The sequence below is a fragment of the Colletotrichum costaricense genome (genome assembly GCF_030867565.1).
Source record: "Colletotrichum costaricense strain IMI 309622 chromosome Unknown Scaffold_6.1, whole genome shotgun sequence".
Lineage (NCBI taxonomy): Eukaryota > Fungi > Ascomycota > Sordariomycetes > Glomerellales > Glomerellaceae > Colletotrichum > Colletotrichum costaricense.
In genome coordinates, this window is record NW_026848235.1 from 2,145,172 (window position 1) to 2,161,598 (window position 16,427).

Genomic DNA, 16,427 nt, shown 5'->3' on the forward strand with positions numbered 1-16,427 from the left:
CCAAGTTGTCATTGCATCATCAATGTAGAATCAAGCATGGCGCTCACTGTTTCATTCACAGTATCATTCCAAGTCGGCGATTGCACACGCTAGAGCAATGCAACACAGTGAGACATAAACTGCCTGCTCATGTTTCTATTGACTGGAACACTTAGTCTGCCAGAGTTACAGTATCAAATCGTCTCGAAAACCCAGAGGACTTTGCTGTGGTAAGTTCTGCCGCTTTGCCACCTTCAACAGGTTGAAGTTCCGAGGAGCCGGGTGCCAGGGCCCACACAGTGTACTGTTGTCCGGACCGCTTCCCGGCGCTAATATTGCAGCTTTCCCGAGCATACCCGTCGGCAAGGGCATCTATGCCGTGTCACAGACACTATCCGGAGCGCGGTTCACTGTTCCCGAGATCCGAAAGCTCTATGAGGTTGGCCAATCCCATTATCAAAAATGGACTTTGAAGCTCCTAGAATAGCTTAATCAACCAAAGTCACTGTTACATGTATTAAGTCTCGAGAAACGGGCTTGAGGGAGTCTTCCTATTTCCAAAATCCTACATCATCCCCGTCACAATGGCAGCTATCCAGCAAACTGATGGTTTAACGGGAGCACGAACTTCCAGCAAAGAGCTTTTTGTGGCCGATGTTCCGCTCGGCGAAGACGGACACCCTCGAATTCGAAAACTGTTGATCGCGAACAGGGGCGAGATTGCCTGTCGAATAATTGCTACTTGCAAGAAAGTCAATGTAGCATCAGTAGCGGTTTATACTCAAGAGTAAGTTCCAACCAAATTACAACACGAGAACATTAGAGTTATCTTGATGCACGGTTTGTTGACTTTCCTTGCAGAGATGCTGTTTCACGGCATGTTCAGGATGCGGACGAGTCCATCTGCATTGGTTCTATGGAGAAGAACGAGAGAAATCCGTTTCTCGACATTGATCTCCTGGTAAAAACTGCAAAAAATGTACACGCCGACGCAATTCATCCAGGATATGGCTACTTGAGCGAGAACGCAAACTTTGCTGACAGTGTACGCCACGCTGGACTCATTTTCGTCGGCCCTCCAGCCAAAGCCATGTCCACACTAGGCGACAAGCGCTCTTCCAAAGACTATCTCCGGCAGAATGCTCCCGATGTTCCATTGATCCCAGGATTTACTGGCACCAGTCTTGAAGCTGAAGACCTGCAAAGAGCAGCTGTCGACATCGGTTTTCCCGTGATGCTGAAAGCTTCCGCAGGCGGCGGAGGCAAGGGTATGAGAGTTGTGCACGAACCATCGCAGCTGATGACGGAGCTGAGTAGAGCGCAGTCAGAAGCTCAACGCTCATTTGGTTCAGGAGACTGCATTCTGGAAAAGTTCATTGAGAACAGTAAGCACATTGAGATCCAAGTGGTTGGTGACCAGTATGGTCAAGTAGTGTCGTTCTTTGAGCGAGATTGCTCGATCCAGCGTCGCAACCAGAAGGTGATCGAAGAAACACCGTGCCCTTTTCTCGATGACGACACCAGGCAGAAAATGAGCGAGACAGCCGTCCGAATCGTCAAGTTGATAGGCTACGAAGGAGCCGGGACCGTGGAGTTCGTCTTCGACACATCGACGAGAAAGTTCTATTTCCTTGAGGTTAACACGCGACTGCAAGTCGAACATCCAATTACGGAGGAAGTCATCGGAGTTGATCTTGTCGCTTTGCAACTGTTTGTTGCGGCCAAAGGCCGTCTCTCAGAGCTCCCTCAGCTGTCAAATCTTACACAGACTGGGCATGCAATTGAGTGTCGGCTTTGTGCGGAGGACCCCCAGCGAGACTTCCTTCCCAGCCATGACAAGATCTTGTTATGGAAGCCTGCATCTCCAGGAAGAAGCCCGGGCTCGGTTATTCGTTATGAGACAGCGATTCAAAGTGGAACATCAGTTTCGATCTACTTTGACTCGATGATCTGCAAGATTGTTGTCTGGGCACCGACAAGATCTGCGGCAATCAACATACTTGCCAGAGAGCTGGCAAACACTCCGTGCATTGGAATTAGGACAAACCAGTTATTCCTTCAAAGCTGTTTGTTGCACCCAGCCTTCCAGGACTTTGGCTACAAGACATCATTTATTCCAAACAATATCGACGACTTGCTTCGAAGTCCATACACGCCGGCCTTGCCAGCCCATATTTCACTTATTCCTAGTATCTTTCTGCAACATTTGCAGAAGGACGAACCCCGGGAAGTTGGTGGTCGTCGTCACTTCCGGACAGTCCGCCGTCAGTTCCACAACCAAAAGTTTGACCCGTTCCACCAAAGCTGCGAGATCATCTCCCTTAGAGACTCAAAATCCGCCTCTGGAGGTATTACTAGGTGCGAGGCCTGTCTTCCCAAACCTAGCTCCAGCAACGCCGACAACGAGTGGGATGTCTGTCTCTACCCTGTGACACACCACAGCCTTGATGAGAAGGATTCTTCATCCAAAGAGGGGGTAGAACTACCACCGGCGTCGAATTTGACTGCCACTTACACTGCCACAAGTCAAGCCATTCGGACAGGGGAGGCATGGTCGGGGCCTATTTTCAACATCAGAAACGTCGAGCTGAAGCCATTATCTGGCGAGCGGTCGCTAGTCTCGAAGACGAGCTCTTTGTCATCACCAACATCCATGAGTATGTCGGTGAATGGCCACCAGATTCGCGCATACCTTGCCATCCCAAATATTGGTGAAGGTCGTCAAAGTCTGCCACTCAATGAAACTGTCAGGGTATTCTGTCATTTACAGCAGCTTGGGGAGTGGAAGGAGTTCCGCAAAGATACTTTGCTCTCGTTCTATACCAATTTGAGAAAGGAAGCGCTTTCCAACAGTGACCAGCAAAGCGAGGTCAAAGCCCCAATGCCTTGCAAAGTGCTGTCGATTGCCAAGTCCGTTGGCGGGGAGGTCAATAAGGGTGAATGTGTCATGGTGATCGAAAGCATGAAAATGGAGATCAACATCATCGTAGGTGTTTCTGGAATATTTCATACAAAGTGGAGGAGTGGTGATGCGGTGGATGAAGGCGTTGTACTTTGTTCAGTTGAGTAGTCTTGCTTGCCATAATTTCATTAGTTCAACCATCATTTTTTAGTTTACTTTTAATGCTTTGCCAAAGTATGGTTTCAATTAAGGTCTACATCCGAAGTCGTTTGATGCCTGTATGTCTGCATCATGCCAGAAATGACAACTTGAAGCAGAGCACATGCTTTTCCGAGAGCTTCATTCTTATTACATAGTATGGTTCATCTCAGATACTCCATCGTCATCCGGTTATCAACTGCTTCGTTCTCCGAAACAGAGTGAACAACCCTCAAAATAGCGCCAAAGGATTTGTAGCATTAGGCGGCATCGCCGTTGCAACATCCCAGTGCTCAACAATGCAGCTTCCTTCGAACCTGAAAATATCCACCACCGCAGTCAGCGGCAAGCCTGGAATCTCCATTTTGGTATGAACCCATCCAATGTTGTTGCTAAACGAGCGCCGCAGGATTGTGAAGTTCGCAGCGTCGAAGATTGGGCCAACATAGTCGATGGCGTTTTGGCGTCCGCTGAGAGCGTTGGGGTTGTGCTGGGTGTAGTTTACGGACATGTTGGCTAAAATTGCCGCCTTTGCATCTTTTTGGACGAAGAATCTCTGGATGAACGTCTCGAAAATCTGCTGCTGCCGCCAACTGGGTGTCGCTTGGCTCGCTGATGTGGAGCAGCTGATAGCTTCGGGGTTCTCATGATGAGGTAATGAAGAAGAAGTACTAAGCGAAGCCACAGTTCCTGCAAGAAGAACCAGGTTATTCAAGATCATGGTTTAAAGATAGCTGCGGAACCTGAGCAATGGTGAAAAGCGAAAGTTACTGTGCTAGTTGCAAGCTAGCAAAGTAGAGTTGAACAGTTGGAATGTCTCAGTGCAATTTATGGCGTTCGAATTTCTCTGTCTGTTAGGTATGTTAGAAATTACTCTTGAGACCAGGTTTTGCTTCGATTACTTTCGGAGTCATGCTCTTTCCTTGCAAACCACGTCGAATTAGTTGAGGCTGAAACCCCAATCCTCCGCCTCCGTTCGATTACTGAAACGTTTTCCAGGCGTGGTGGTTCTGACCAAAATCCCTATTTCCCATGCTTGATAATCAAGCCAGTGTTCAGGAAGTGCAACAATCCGGCCGAGTATCGCGGACGAAGTTTAGTAATCGAAGTTGCTCCTACGGCAGAACTCAACCCCGTTCCATAGCTTTCTAAGCCGACTAGAATTCTCTATATATCACGGTGCTCAAAAGTTTATTAATACAGACACTCTCACTGCTACTTCGACTGAGACGTTTTGGTCGCTTTTGATTTACGCTAAATCTTTCTACGCGGAAAGAACTGTGAGCACGGACACACTTCAACACGATCCTCATGTCTTCATACTTGGTAACCGGAGCCTCCAGGGGGCTTGGAGTAAGTCCATTGCATTCAACGTCGCCAAATAGAATGCTGATTTGGACAAGTTTGAATTTCTTCGGCAACTGTCTGCCGATGCAAACAACATCGTCATTGGGGTTGTCCGAAATGCCGAGGCTACTAAGCAGAAGGTGGACGCCGAGCTGCAGCGTAAGAACATCCACGTCCTACAAGCTGACCTTGATGACTTCGATGCGATAAAGGTAAGCACCTAGCATAAAATTGAGGATCTTCACTAAGACCAAATCTCAGACAGCCGTGAATGCTGCATCGGAAATCACGGGTGGAAGCATCGACTATGTCATTGCAAATGCGGCTTTCATCTCAACCTGGTCATCTTACGATGGCATTAGCGTTCTGTGAGTCTATTAAACTCCACGGAATCTCATAGAAGGCATTGTCGACACATCCATACCAAGGGGCTGACAAAGTAAATAAAAGGGGAGAGAAACCGAAGCGGCTAGAACAGGACTTATTCGACTCGTTCCGTACGAACGTCGTCGGCAATGTTCATCTCTTCAATCTCGCCCTACCACTCATCCAGAGAGGTCTTGCAAAGAAGGTGATCACAGTCTCATCCGGTATGGCTGACTTGGACTTCATATCCAAGTCCGGCATCGAGGTCGGAGCCCCTTACTCGATCAGCAAAGCAGCACTGAATACAGCTGTGGCCAAATTCAGTGCGGAACACTCCCATCAAGGCATTCTATTCTTCAGCATTTCGCCCGGAGTGATCGATACGGGGCTGTATGACAACGGTAAGAACTACAATCTGTCCTCGTTCTAATTGCGTCTAAGTTCTAACATCTTGCCAGCTACAGAGGAAGAAAAGCAGAAGGGAATGGCCATGCTTGGCAAGATGGCGAAGTACGCACCACATTTCGCCGGCCCGACTACCACAGAGTCTTCGGTGAAGGACATGCTGTCAGTCATATACAAAGCCAGCATTGAGACTGGATTTGGAGGGTCGTTCGTATCCCACCACGGAAATAAAGAATGGATTTGATGAAGACATGGCAACCGTACCTCGGCGAGGCCGATCAGACGGATATCTGCGGGTTTTCGTGTTGAATCGGTGAGCTATCACTTTGCAGTCGCCTCTCAGAAACGACACGGATGACTGTTTCGCCCAACTACTCCTAGGCGCCCTCTCACTCACGGTCGAGTTCGGTGAGCAATCCGAAGAATGACTAACGTGCGGTATTTAACAAATACAAAAAGACCATAGTCTTGTCTGAAAAAGCTCAAGACAGCTCATGTGGTACCATTGCGTGTGTATGTCTCATATGACCGTGCTTCGTTGCTCAAGTGTGACAGATGGCCACCCCACAGCCTCACGAGGCACCTTTTGAACTCAGCAAATGGCTCAAGCATGGGCCACTCGGGTATTTGCATTGAGGCCAATGTGGATGAGTTATTGGAAACGATCCTATGCTCGTCTCTGAGGTCAGCAAAAACGTAGATTTTGAGCCTCACTCTCGTCGTACTAGCAGCCTGGCTTCATCGGTCTGATTCACAACTGGTGTGACACAAATTAATGAACAGTGCCAGGTCAACCATGATATAAATTCAAGTTCATCTTCTGAAGTAGTTGAGCCATAATCTAATTCTCATACAGCTTCTTCAACTACCAAATATACGTCACCGGTGAGAACGTGTCGATGGCGACATCTGCAAGCGACAATCGCGACTTGAACAAACAAGTCTCCACATCAACTGAACTCGAGCAATGGACTACAGCCAGCGACGGATTTTCCGAGACCCCATCACCATGCGCTCCGCTTAGCCCTCAAAGGCCGGGCCTATCTAAGCAACGATTCCAGGATGAAGATGTTTGCGAGGCCCAACAAGACAGCCAAACACGCAGATCCGTCCTTTTCCTATGGATTTGGGAGATTCTATCTCTCGTTCTTGCCACATGTCTCTTAGCCGTGACAATCACGGTTATCCTCGGCCAAGATGATCACCCCCTGAGAGACTGGCCCTTGGATCGGATCATAACTCTGAATTCTCTTGTCAATTTACTCTCCACCATATTTCGAGGGATCTTGGTATCTATTGCAACCGAGCTCATCGCACAGGCGAAGTGGACGTGGTTCTGGTGCGACAAATCTTCCCAACGCCGGATGGGAAACCTGCAGCATTTCGATGATGGTACTCGTGGCGTCTGGGGGGCGCTGAAGTTGATGAGAATTGTCACTTGGCGCAGCCCATCAATTCTCGTCGCTGTGGTTGTCCTCGTATCGTCCTTTGCTGTTGGGCCCTTCGTTCAGCAATCTATCGGGCACGTCGACAAGAACGAAACTCTTGGCCCTGGCACTGGAATGATCCCGGTGACGCGACATGTTGACGGCCTGAACATCAGAACACTTATCGGTGACAACGAAGGCATGGCTTTGAGGTCAGACATCAAGGGTGCAATTCAGACTCTCGCCTTGAGCCGCAACGGTTCTGATTCGGTTGTTGTGCCGACCTGTCCAACAGGAAACTGCACTTTCATCGGTCTTGGCTCAAACACCTCCGTCAAAGCTGGGTTGAACGTTACTCATGCTTCCGCCGGCATTTGCAATATCTGCACTGATATTAGAGAAATGATCGATCATCGGGGCTTGATCGACAATCTTCAGGCCATTAATCACAGCTTGGCAAACGGAATTTCAATCATCAACACGGATAGAGAAGGAGGGATGAGGGTTATATCAGGCGATCTATCGTGGACCAATGGTACCATACCGCTAGAGGCGCTCGAACGGGCTTCGGTCTCATTTGTGAATGTCACTGTCTTGACAAGCACGGCCCTTGACGGCAACATCAACGTAAACAAACCCAAACACGCCATAGCCATCACTTGCTCGCTTTACCCTTGTATTCGGACATACTCGGCAATCATTAGTCGAGGAGTCCTATCCGAGACTCCCATTACGAAGACCCCAATGAGTTACGATATTCGCGATAAGAAGTCTACAGGGCCCAAACAAGCTTGGGATCTATCTGCAGTACAGCTGCCTTGCCTCGTCAAAGGGAAGGTATATACCGAAGGAAATCTCTCACAAGGCGCAGACCCCTCCATGGTACGACACGTAAACGCGGGGAGAGCTTCAGAGATTGGCTCTGCGTTTCAGGCTCCCGAAGAGTGTATCTACCGCATTGACAACAATTTCAAGCTTCTGATGTCACAGTATTTCTCAGAAGAATTCTTCAATGGCACTTGCAGTTGGGTCTCCACACAGCCCAACTCGATCAACTGTGGGAGTGCCATCTGGCTTTCAAGGCTCTGGTCCCACGGAGAATCAACACCTGCCAGCCTAAAGCAACTCTTCACGGACTTTGCGACTGCCTTGACCAACCAAATGAGATTCGGTATGGGAAGAAAAGACAACACCACATCGGTAGTCAACGGCGAATCACTTCAACTCGTCACTTTTATAGCCGTCAAACCATATTGGCTCATCTTCCCTGCGATACTACTCATCATAGAAATAATGGCCCTTTCATGGATGATAAGTCTGACAGTTGTCTACCGAGACGAATTGGCTGTATGGAAGGGCAGTATACTACCTCTTCTGTTCTATAGAGACTCCTTTTGGGGAAATGCCGATCGAGATAGCGCCTCGAAGAGGCTCTTAACAACAGAGGAGATGGAGGAACAGGCGGATCAGATCAGAGCCAACTTCTCCCGGAATATTTGGAAGAAGTGATATTCTCGACATTCACTACTATGCTTCTTCGACGCGAACTGAAAGTCAATGAGCAATTGGTAACGATGACGAGCAATATGGAGCATGAGCGTTCGAATTTTGATCTTCTATTCATAAGTCTAATCAACCAAGCGTAGAACAATACAATTTGAGTGCTTGTGTATGTCATGCTCACTCACCATCTATGGACGATTGACACCAATGGTCTTGAGTTGATTTCAGTCAACTCCTATGGAGTGTGTGCGGTTACACTGTACTTTCGTACACCTGATGATATTGTAACCTAGATATCCCAAGATGATTGATAAATGTGGACATTATAAGAGAGATCTCAATACGGACATCTCAAAGGTCAGGCACATGTTTCATTTCTGTCGAAGGCGCACGCGAACTGGCATGCCTTCTTTGGGATGCCCGATGCCGTCTCCAGCCACATATAGCCTTTGTCCCCGGACCATATCTTTCTTGGCTTTAGGCCCTCTGCGCAACATAAGATAATTAGCACAGTATGGCGATGAGGAGATTATTGTGGCTAGAATAAAGCCAAACTTACTGGAGAGCATCCCACTCATCCCAGGCCTCTTCAACATCGTACTTCCTCATGATCAAGGCTGCGACCAGCTTGATCTCAACCAGAGCAATCTCTTGACCGATGCAATCCCGAGGACCGCGGGCAAATGCCCTCCAAGCATCCTTCACGGGATGAAGCGGGTTTTCGGCAGGAACAAGCCAGCGGTCCGGGATGAACTTTTCAACTTGCGGCCATAGGGACGGGTCATGCTGCATACCCGGGCCGCCATCCCACACAAGAAACCCTTCGGTGGGATACTGCAGACCAGTAGTAGCATCACTGAGATGAAATCCCGGCTCTCCTCCTCGCATGGTGGAGGCAAGTTGATTCAGGCGGAGAGTCTCCTTGATCACGGCGTGTGTATACCGAAGGGAGCCGAGGAGCTGAGGTGACTTGCTCAGAATGTCAGCAGCTTGGTCGGGATCCAGACCCAGTACCTCGTCGTGTTCGGTGCGAACCTGGGCCATGCAGTCTGGATTGTCCTGGAGAACCTTGAACATGAAGCACAGTGCGCTGGCAGTTGTCTCATGGCCCGCAACAAGGAAGGTCTTAAGATTGCCCAAGATGGTGTCCATCATAAGTTGGTCGGTAGTTGGGTCAATCGGGCGCCCACCTGCCTCTTCTGCTAAATGCATCAAAGCGAGATTGAGCACCGTCTTCTTCTTGGATGGTTTGAGACCGGTTTCCAGAGATCGTACAATATTGGGTTGAAGCTGGTGTTGAACAATGCGATTGTTACGATCCACGGCTTTGTTCTGCCATGGGAACAAGTAGCCGAAACTGAAGGCCTGTCTTATGCCCATGAGCCTCAACTGGTCAGCAAGTGCCACTCTGAGAGGGCCAGCAGTCGTATTTGTCTGCTCGTGGAGACGCTCATCCCTGGTAAGTATCTATCAGTCCGGACACCTCAAACAAGACGAATTAGCTCAGTTACAAGACTGCACGGACAATGATGTCAAACGTGAGAGCCGTCGTCATGTTGCGGAGCTGAAACATGTGACCCCACGATCCATTAGAGCCGGCCTTTTGTTGCAAGTTATCCGCAAAGTCCTTAATCTCTTCGATAAGATCAGGAACCATTGACGAAACATTTCTCGAGCTGAAGCCGGGGTTGAACCAGCCTCGCCATTTCTTCCACTCATCGCCTTGAAGGGTAGCGATGTCTAAACCCTTGGTCAGCGGGTTCATGAAGTCGAGGGAGATTTGATGCTTGTCAAGATTCTTCGTCTGGGTGAACTGTGCCGCAACGGTGTTTTTGTACGCAGCCACGATGGGTGCCTTCAACACAGGCCAGAGATCCAGATAAATGACTGGAGGGCAGTGGTCCATTTCCGGAATGTATCTCTGGTAGTTATTGATGATCCATGGGTGGAAGTTACCAATATTGATGTCTCCTGGATACTCTTTGCGAAACTCAAACATGATGGGAAGATGGCCCATGATCCAAGAGTGAGGCAGCATTGGCTATGTGCGACGGTCAGCTTGATTGATTGGATCCGTAAATGTGGTGCACGTACGATCCCCAACGCTTTTACTTCTTTGAACTTTTTTCTGATAGTATAAGCCTTCCAGCCAATTTTCATAAGTCCAATCGCTGATAAAACGAGGGCAAGCTTGAAGAGCAGCGACAAGAGCGCCGCCGACGACCACATCGTCGTGAATCCCATCTTTGATTTGAGTCGAAATGAACAAAGTGCTTTGTAGAAAGGCTTAAGTGGGTAGTTTAGTTCATCTGACAATGATCAGTAATAGTCTATCCCCCCTTCGTGCAGAACCTGAGCGTGGAGTATATATATGCCTTCTTTCTTGGTACTTACCGAGCGCCTCCTGCCTCACGGGGCGTCCCAAAAGGGCAACATGTTTATATGCCCATTTGGGATCACGCCGTCAATCCAGGCGTTTGGAGATTGGTTCGTTCGATGGAGGTATCGAGTCAGGTTCTCCCTGTGCCGTTCTTTATAGTTTGTGCCCATGCCTCGAAGCCGCCAATTGTGGGGAGTATAGCTGGAGATCAACAGTCAATGCTTTCAGAATATCTTCTTCGACGTTCCGAATCAGATATCGAACAAACGGCATCTTCTGCTTGCAATTATCATGTAAGTATGGTAACGAAAATACACTTGGCCAGGTGAGCTAGGTTCTATGCCTTCCGGCGCTGACTGATATGTTGGCTTACCTCATCGTCCGCAACATCAACTGTCAGTATGATACGATGTTTCGTTTATCGATAAAGCTTCTGCAATCATGAACCTTATACCCTGCGGCAGTCTAGTTGCCGCACTTGAATCCTCAGACTTCTTTCAATGAGCTTTCGAAGTGGTATACTGCATCATGTCCAAAATTCTTAGAATTGATCAAACTGATGACTCAATGTTGGAAGTTGCAACTTTGAACCATGAATAGGGCTATCATTTTAATTACATCTACCATCCAACATAATATTTATAGAATGAAAGGCAAACTTGTCTATCGCTGTGCGAAAGTGGGTGTCTCCAAAACTAGCATTTTCAGCCCATCGTGTTTGCCAGAACAGCAGCTTGCTTTATGCCCATCGACTTTCTGATACCTATTAGTTGCTCGACTGCCCAAGATCGTACATTTGGTACATTTAGTTCTTCTTGGGAGACGATGTGCAACGGCCAGATCATGGAAGGTGCTCCTAGGATAGTTGTTAGCTTCATTTCCATAGTGCAGGGATTTTCGATATGATGTTGGTACTGACGTGGGGTACCAGATAGACTAGGTGTAGATGTACATATATCAGCAGAAAGACTGTGGATAACCGAGATGCTGTGGAACCGCATTATCTCTTTGAGTTCGTTGTTCTCGAAGCTCTGTTTGTCGACATGGTTGAGAATAATACGGTTTGTCACTATCGTCAACGACCGCCAGTTGTTCCAGACTTGTGCTCCCCAAACACTGTTATACACATGTTCTCTCCCGTTGAAGTTATTTTCTTTCTTGGATGCATCTGCTTCAATCTCGTGGAACTTCCGATCAGATTGCGAGGATTTTGACGCCCAGGCGTTGAGATCACTGTCAATGTCCACCGCTGTTCGGTAGATTGCGTTGGCGTCTGTTATTTGTTGTGTGTTCATGGCTGCAGAAAGGTTGACGAGCCTAAAGCCTAGTACTGCTAAGGACCCTGGACGTAGACTATTGTACTGTGTTCCTTGACGGCTGGCTTCGAATTGCATGGTAATCTCCACAAGGGCAGGGGGTACGGGAACACCTCGATGCATACAGGCTTGGAGCTGCGGGGAACCGGCTCAGTAGGGTCCGCTCAATGACTTTACGTTTGGACTTACAATTTGCTGTCTGAATTGTATGTAGAGCTGTATTCCAAGCTCTCTAGTGAATTGGCCCTTGCCGCGAAGGTGCAATAGGGCTGTTGCGCCCTCAATATGCGCCGTCCACGCATGGCTATCATTCCAGCTTTCGAACATTATCGTCTGCTCAAGTTAGTCGTGGCTATTGAAGGAGAAGGGGTTTCAACCGTACAACAAATAGCCCAAGGAGAAGAATTGCCATGAGAGTTGTATCTGCTGTGGCTTGATCAGGGTCATACAGAGCTACATTAGTAGCTTTTAGTGCTTGTCCATACCGCTCCTTGGCCCGCAGCACTATTTTGGGGGCATTAGAGATATTTGAGATAGCAGCCATGCCGACTGCTTGGATGCTATGTCGGACTAGGTTGCCAGGAGATTCTTCGTGATATGTCTTGGCAAGCCATGATTGGTACGAGTCACAGAACGGTGGTCCAGTAGTGGTGTATTGGGTGAAGAAAAAGGTGGCCGCCCTATCTTCAATGTTGAGGCACAACGCGTAGTTGATTGGCAGATTCCTCGGCTTTGACGAGCTGCCAGCTTCATTTCCAATCTTCTTCCTGATTCGTTGGCGCTCGTCCCGAAAGACAAGGTCTGTCAAGTTCCGATAGCCGGGACAAGGCTTCTGTCCTTTTTCGCACTTGAGACATCCCGGTTTGCGTTGATCGCACTTTTTCCAAAGCATGTTAGAAGTAGAACTTACAAGCACAAGGAGGAGGTCATCGGGTTTCAAAAACACGTGCCTTGACTTTGCGTTGACGGCATCGCTGGCAACCCTTACTCAGCGCGCCATAGTAAACCATGCTGCGGTGAAGGACTTCGGCTCAAGAAGACAACTCCGGGTCCGGCTCCCGGGTCTAAGGTAAGGTAAGATGAGAGGGCCTCCAGGCATGCAAACACCCTTGTGTCAGCTTCGTCAACTACCAACGAAAAGAGCGTTCCAGCCGAGGGGGTTGACTGAACTAAATGTCAGAAATTCCGTCGGCGGTTGCTGTCAGGCTCGATTTTCAAGGGGATCGGACACGGACACGGGATTCTGAAGGATTCGAGACGGCTTACAAGCCACCAAAAGGTCATCGACCGGCAGCGGGTCGGCGGGGACAGCATCAGCTTCGCAGTCGTCGCCCTGATCGGGATTAGTGTGAGGTCTTTTGGGGTCGTTGATTGGCTCTGCTGTACTTGGTTATCCCTCTTTGGAAAGATGTTGGTGGGCCGTTCTCGGTAGCCTTTCGCCAATCATGGCAGACTTTGGTGCTCGTTCGTCAAACGCCCTCCTCAGATGTTGAGTTCGGCTTGAGCGCATGTGAGTTATAAAGATCAGGCTGGCCACATCAAATTTCCGCTGTTTATTTTGTGGAAAACACTGTCATATTATGTAGAAGCATATATAAACGTCTGATTCTATCCCTTTATAATTAATACCAGCTTTGGAGAATTCGCCACCAAAATTTAGAGACAATGGCCGACGTCGCAACCGTCCCAACTCCAGCCCCGGTTGAGAAAACCTTCCGTGCCTACACAAAGGAGCAAGGCGCTACTTACGCCAAAGGCAGGCTGGGCTACGACCAAAGGATCTACAACTACATTTACGACCACCACGTCTCAACAGGCGGCCAAACAGACTCCCTTCTCGACATCGGCTGCGGCCCCGGCACCGTTGCCCGTGAGCTCAGCCCGCGCTTTACACGGACCATCGCCCTGGACCCGAGCGTGGGCATGATCGACGCTGCCCGAGCCCTGGGCGGGGTCACATCGGCCCCGGAGCCGATCCGCTTCGAGGTCTCCACCGCGGAGGAGCTCGGGTCCAACCTCTCCCCGCCCGTCGCCGACGCCAGCGTCGACCTCATCACAGCCGCTACCGCGGCGCACTGGTTCGATATGCCCGGCTTCTGGGCTGCCGCTGCCCGCGTGCTCAAGCCGGGCGGTTCCGTCGCCATCTGGACGAGCAGCTCAAAGTACATTCACCCATCCATGCCCAACGCCGCGAGCATGCAGCAGATCCTACAAGATTTCCGTGACGAGTATATCCAGCCGTACATGACTCCGGGTAACCTCATAGCGGAGAAGATGTACGAGACGCTACCGATGCCATGGGACCTCGAAACGCCGGTGGCGGAATTCGAAGAGAGCGGTTTCCTGCGCAAAGACTGGAATAAGGACGGCACAGTCGGACCGGACGGGGAGTTCTTCTTGGGTCAGCAGAAGCTGGGTCTAGATCACGTCGAAAGATTCCTAGAGACGGTCAGCCCGGTGACGCGGTGGCGTGAGGCGCACCCCGATGATGTCGGAACGGATCGTGATGTAGTCAAGATGGCCGTTGGGAAACTCGCGAGTTTGCTCCACGAAGCAGGGATGGAGCCAGGGAAAGAAATCATCACCACTGGCGTTGCAGGGGCTCTAATTATGGTCAAAAAGAAGGAATAAAGCGGATTTGAGGAGGCGCGTAGAGGGTCCAGTGTCATCCAAGTCCGAGGTTCTGGGCCCGTCTGCGGGGCATGTGAATCATTGGTCAAATCGCGATGCGGCAAGCAGGCCATTCAGCGTTTACGCGGTTTACCTAAACCCCTGGATCGGTGGAGCAAACGGGCTTGTTTTCTCAAATGGGGGGGGCCAAACGTTTGGATGACATTCGGTGATGCCAAGTGTTTGCTTGATTGTTTGTTTGCCGAATGATAGACAGCCGGCTCTTTGTTAATTGGCTGATTTGGGACTTGTGCGAGAGTGGATCTCTTTGGCTGCCCGATTTGGACGCTTTCGTGTTGGTTCCAACAAGCAGCATTCCTTCGGACGCTGAACCCGCTTGTACCGCTTCTAGAACTATTTAATCCTTCGATAATCATCCCGGACTTAGTCGGCGAAAGAGGAGTACTTATGCCCCTCCCATCAGGCTGGCGCGCCTCGCAAAAAAACAACAAAAATGTTCTCCAACTTCCTTCCTGCACAAGCGCGCACTTCTCGATCTCAAACTCCACTAGCAATCATGACCCAAAAGCCGAATGTGGGCTCCACCACATCTGCCGCCCGAAGAAGCGTCATGGCGATGGACACTGGCCGGATTGATTGGAAGGAGGCTTTTCTGTTCTTCTACTGGGATGCGAAGAAACTCCGCACTCGCCCCAAGGAGGGCCACATTATCGATAGGTTGATTGTCGAGTTCTTCCAGCAAACGAGGCCGTCCATGGCGGATGAGGGCCCTGTTCTCAATTGGGATATGACCCTATTCAGACTTATGAATGCGCTACGCAGACAGCTCGGTAGGCAGAATTCGGTGTTATTTTCGACATGTACTCCTGCTGACATACGGTAGGTTTTGACACAACATCCGAGGTCACTCCTTCAACATACCTTTTTCTCGGCCAAATCGATCCTCGGGACGCTTGGAACCGACCGCCGTTTGTAGACTGGGTGCGCCTGGAAACTGAAACCCAACTTCTCTTCACCTACGCGAACAACACCATTACCCGCTTCCTCGATCACCTAGTCGTTGAAGCGTACGGGCGACAACACGCGCCATGGACGTTGTACAACCCGTATCTCAAAACTTTCCAAGAGGCCCATGACATTGAAAATTGGAGCGTTCCATTACCATTCGGATATGCTGCTGAGATGCTCTCGCACATCTCATGGCCAGAGGGTCCCCAGATCGCGGAAAGCGCTGGGCTAGTGCATTCCCAGAGCCACGAGATCCGTTTCGGCATCTCCGTCGGACCGACCCACCGCTCAGCCATACTTGCCTTCCCCACTGAAGAGCTAACGAACACACGGATAATGAATTTGACAAAGCGCTACTATACGGCTATGCTCCTCTGGGTGGGTGAGATGATCACGGGAGGGGCTATTGAATCACTCCCCGGCCTGCTGAACGACCAGTTCAAGGGCTGGTTGAAGGCGAATGACGACGAAGACAACGATGAGTCCCTGACTGTGTCCAAGAGCCTTTGGGAAGCATACAGGAAGGTCGGCTTGCAACCATTGCATGGCGATGTGATCAGTGCCTCTAGCGGTTCATCGGGCCGCCCGTGGACTGATGGAACCTCTGAAAGTTTTGTTGAGGCGAAGAAGCCGGCTAGGAGTAGTTACTTCCAAGCTAATTAGCTGGAACGGTCCGTATTGTACATAATGCAGGTTCTTGTATATAGCTTCAAGCGGTGGCATGAAGAAAGCTCACAGAGGAAGTTCAGAGAAGGCAAGCACTGAAAACAACTACAAAGTAAGCCCTAAAGGACGCCCGTAATTACTCTTAAGAAAACTATTGAATTTTATGCAGATGTCATCGAATTGTGAGTCTCATTCTCTGCTGTGATTGAATTGGAGCGCAGAACATAGTCTAGTTGGTGTTACCGAGGTTATTTGTACAGATCAATCGATTAGTCGAGACTTGAAAGGAGGTAGTGTGT

General features: G+C 49.5%; 7 protein-coding genes across 7 annotated transcripts; 4 read left to right on the forward strand and 3 right to left on the reverse strand.

Annotated features, from left to right (window-relative positions):
- Positions 1 to 563: 563 nt before the first annotated feature.
- Positions 564 to 3,049, forward strand: CCOS01_06922 (carbamoyl-phosphate synthase subunit L; the record flags this gene model as incomplete). The annotated part of the gene is made up of 2 exons (XM_060455090.1): positions 564 to 766; positions 841 to 3,049. The coding sequence occupies 2 exons, from the start codon at positions 564 to 566 to the stop codon at positions 3,047 to 3,049; spliced, it is 2,412 nt and encodes an 803-aa protein (XP_060314790.1).
- Positions 3,050 to 3,311: 262 nt separating this feature from the next.
- CCOS01_06923 (uncharacterized protein) lies at positions 3,312 to 3,800 on the reverse strand (the record flags this gene model as incomplete). Its single annotated transcript, XM_060455091.1, has 1 exon — positions 3,312 to 3,800. The coding sequence occupies one exon, from the start codon at positions 3,798 to 3,800 to the stop codon at positions 3,312 to 3,314; it is 489 nt and encodes a 162-aa protein (XP_060314791.1).
- Positions 3,801 to 4,390: 590 nt separating this feature from the next.
- CCOS01_06924 (short-chain dehydrogenase) lies at positions 4,391 to 8,133 on the forward strand (the record flags this gene model as incomplete). The annotated part of the gene is made up of 6 exons (XM_060455092.1): positions 4,391 to 4,432; positions 4,483 to 4,638; positions 4,688 to 4,794; positions 4,877 to 5,193; positions 5,251 to 5,359; positions 6,054 to 8,133. The coding sequence occupies 6 exons, from the start codon at positions 4,391 to 4,393 to the stop codon at positions 8,131 to 8,133; spliced, it is 2,811 nt and encodes a 936-aa protein (XP_060314792.1).
- A 365-nt stretch (positions 8,134 to 8,498) lies between these two features.
- CCOS01_06925 (VerA protein) lies at positions 8,499 to 10,371 on the reverse strand (the record flags this gene model as incomplete). The annotated part of the gene is made up of 4 exons (XM_060455093.1): positions 8,499 to 8,613; positions 8,687 to 9,583; positions 9,639 to 10,168; positions 10,222 to 10,371. The coding sequence occupies 4 exons, from the start codon at positions 10,369 to 10,371 to the stop codon at positions 8,499 to 8,501; spliced, it is 1,692 nt and encodes a 563-aa protein (XP_060314793.1).
- An 840-nt stretch (positions 10,372 to 11,211) lies between these two features.
- On the reverse strand, positions 11,212 to 12,715 carry CCOS01_06926 (uncharacterized protein; the record flags this gene model as incomplete). Its single annotated transcript, XM_060455094.1, has 4 exons — positions 11,212 to 11,363; positions 11,427 to 11,958; positions 12,013 to 12,156; positions 12,206 to 12,715. The coding sequence occupies 4 exons, from the start codon at positions 12,713 to 12,715 to the stop codon at positions 11,212 to 11,214; spliced, it is 1,338 nt and encodes a 445-aa protein (XP_060314794.1).
- Positions 12,716 to 13,488: 773 nt separating this feature from the next.
- Positions 13,489 to 14,454, forward strand: CCOS01_06927 (methyltransferase domain-containing protein; the record flags this gene model as incomplete). Its single annotated transcript, XM_060455095.1, has 1 exon — positions 13,489 to 14,454. One exon carries the CDS (start codon positions 13,489 to 13,491, stop codon positions 14,452 to 14,454), a length of 966 nt encoding a protein of 321 aa, XP_060314795.1.
- A 556-nt stretch (positions 14,455 to 15,010) lies between these two features.
- CCOS01_06928 (uncharacterized protein) lies at positions 15,011 to 16,125 on the forward strand (the record flags this gene model as incomplete). Its single annotated transcript, XM_060455096.1, has 2 exons — positions 15,011 to 15,284; positions 15,338 to 16,125. 2 exons carry the CDS (start codon positions 15,011 to 15,013, stop codon positions 16,123 to 16,125), a joined length of 1,062 nt encoding a protein of 353 aa, XP_060314796.1.
- Between the last annotated feature and the right edge of the window lie 302 nt (positions 16,126 to 16,427).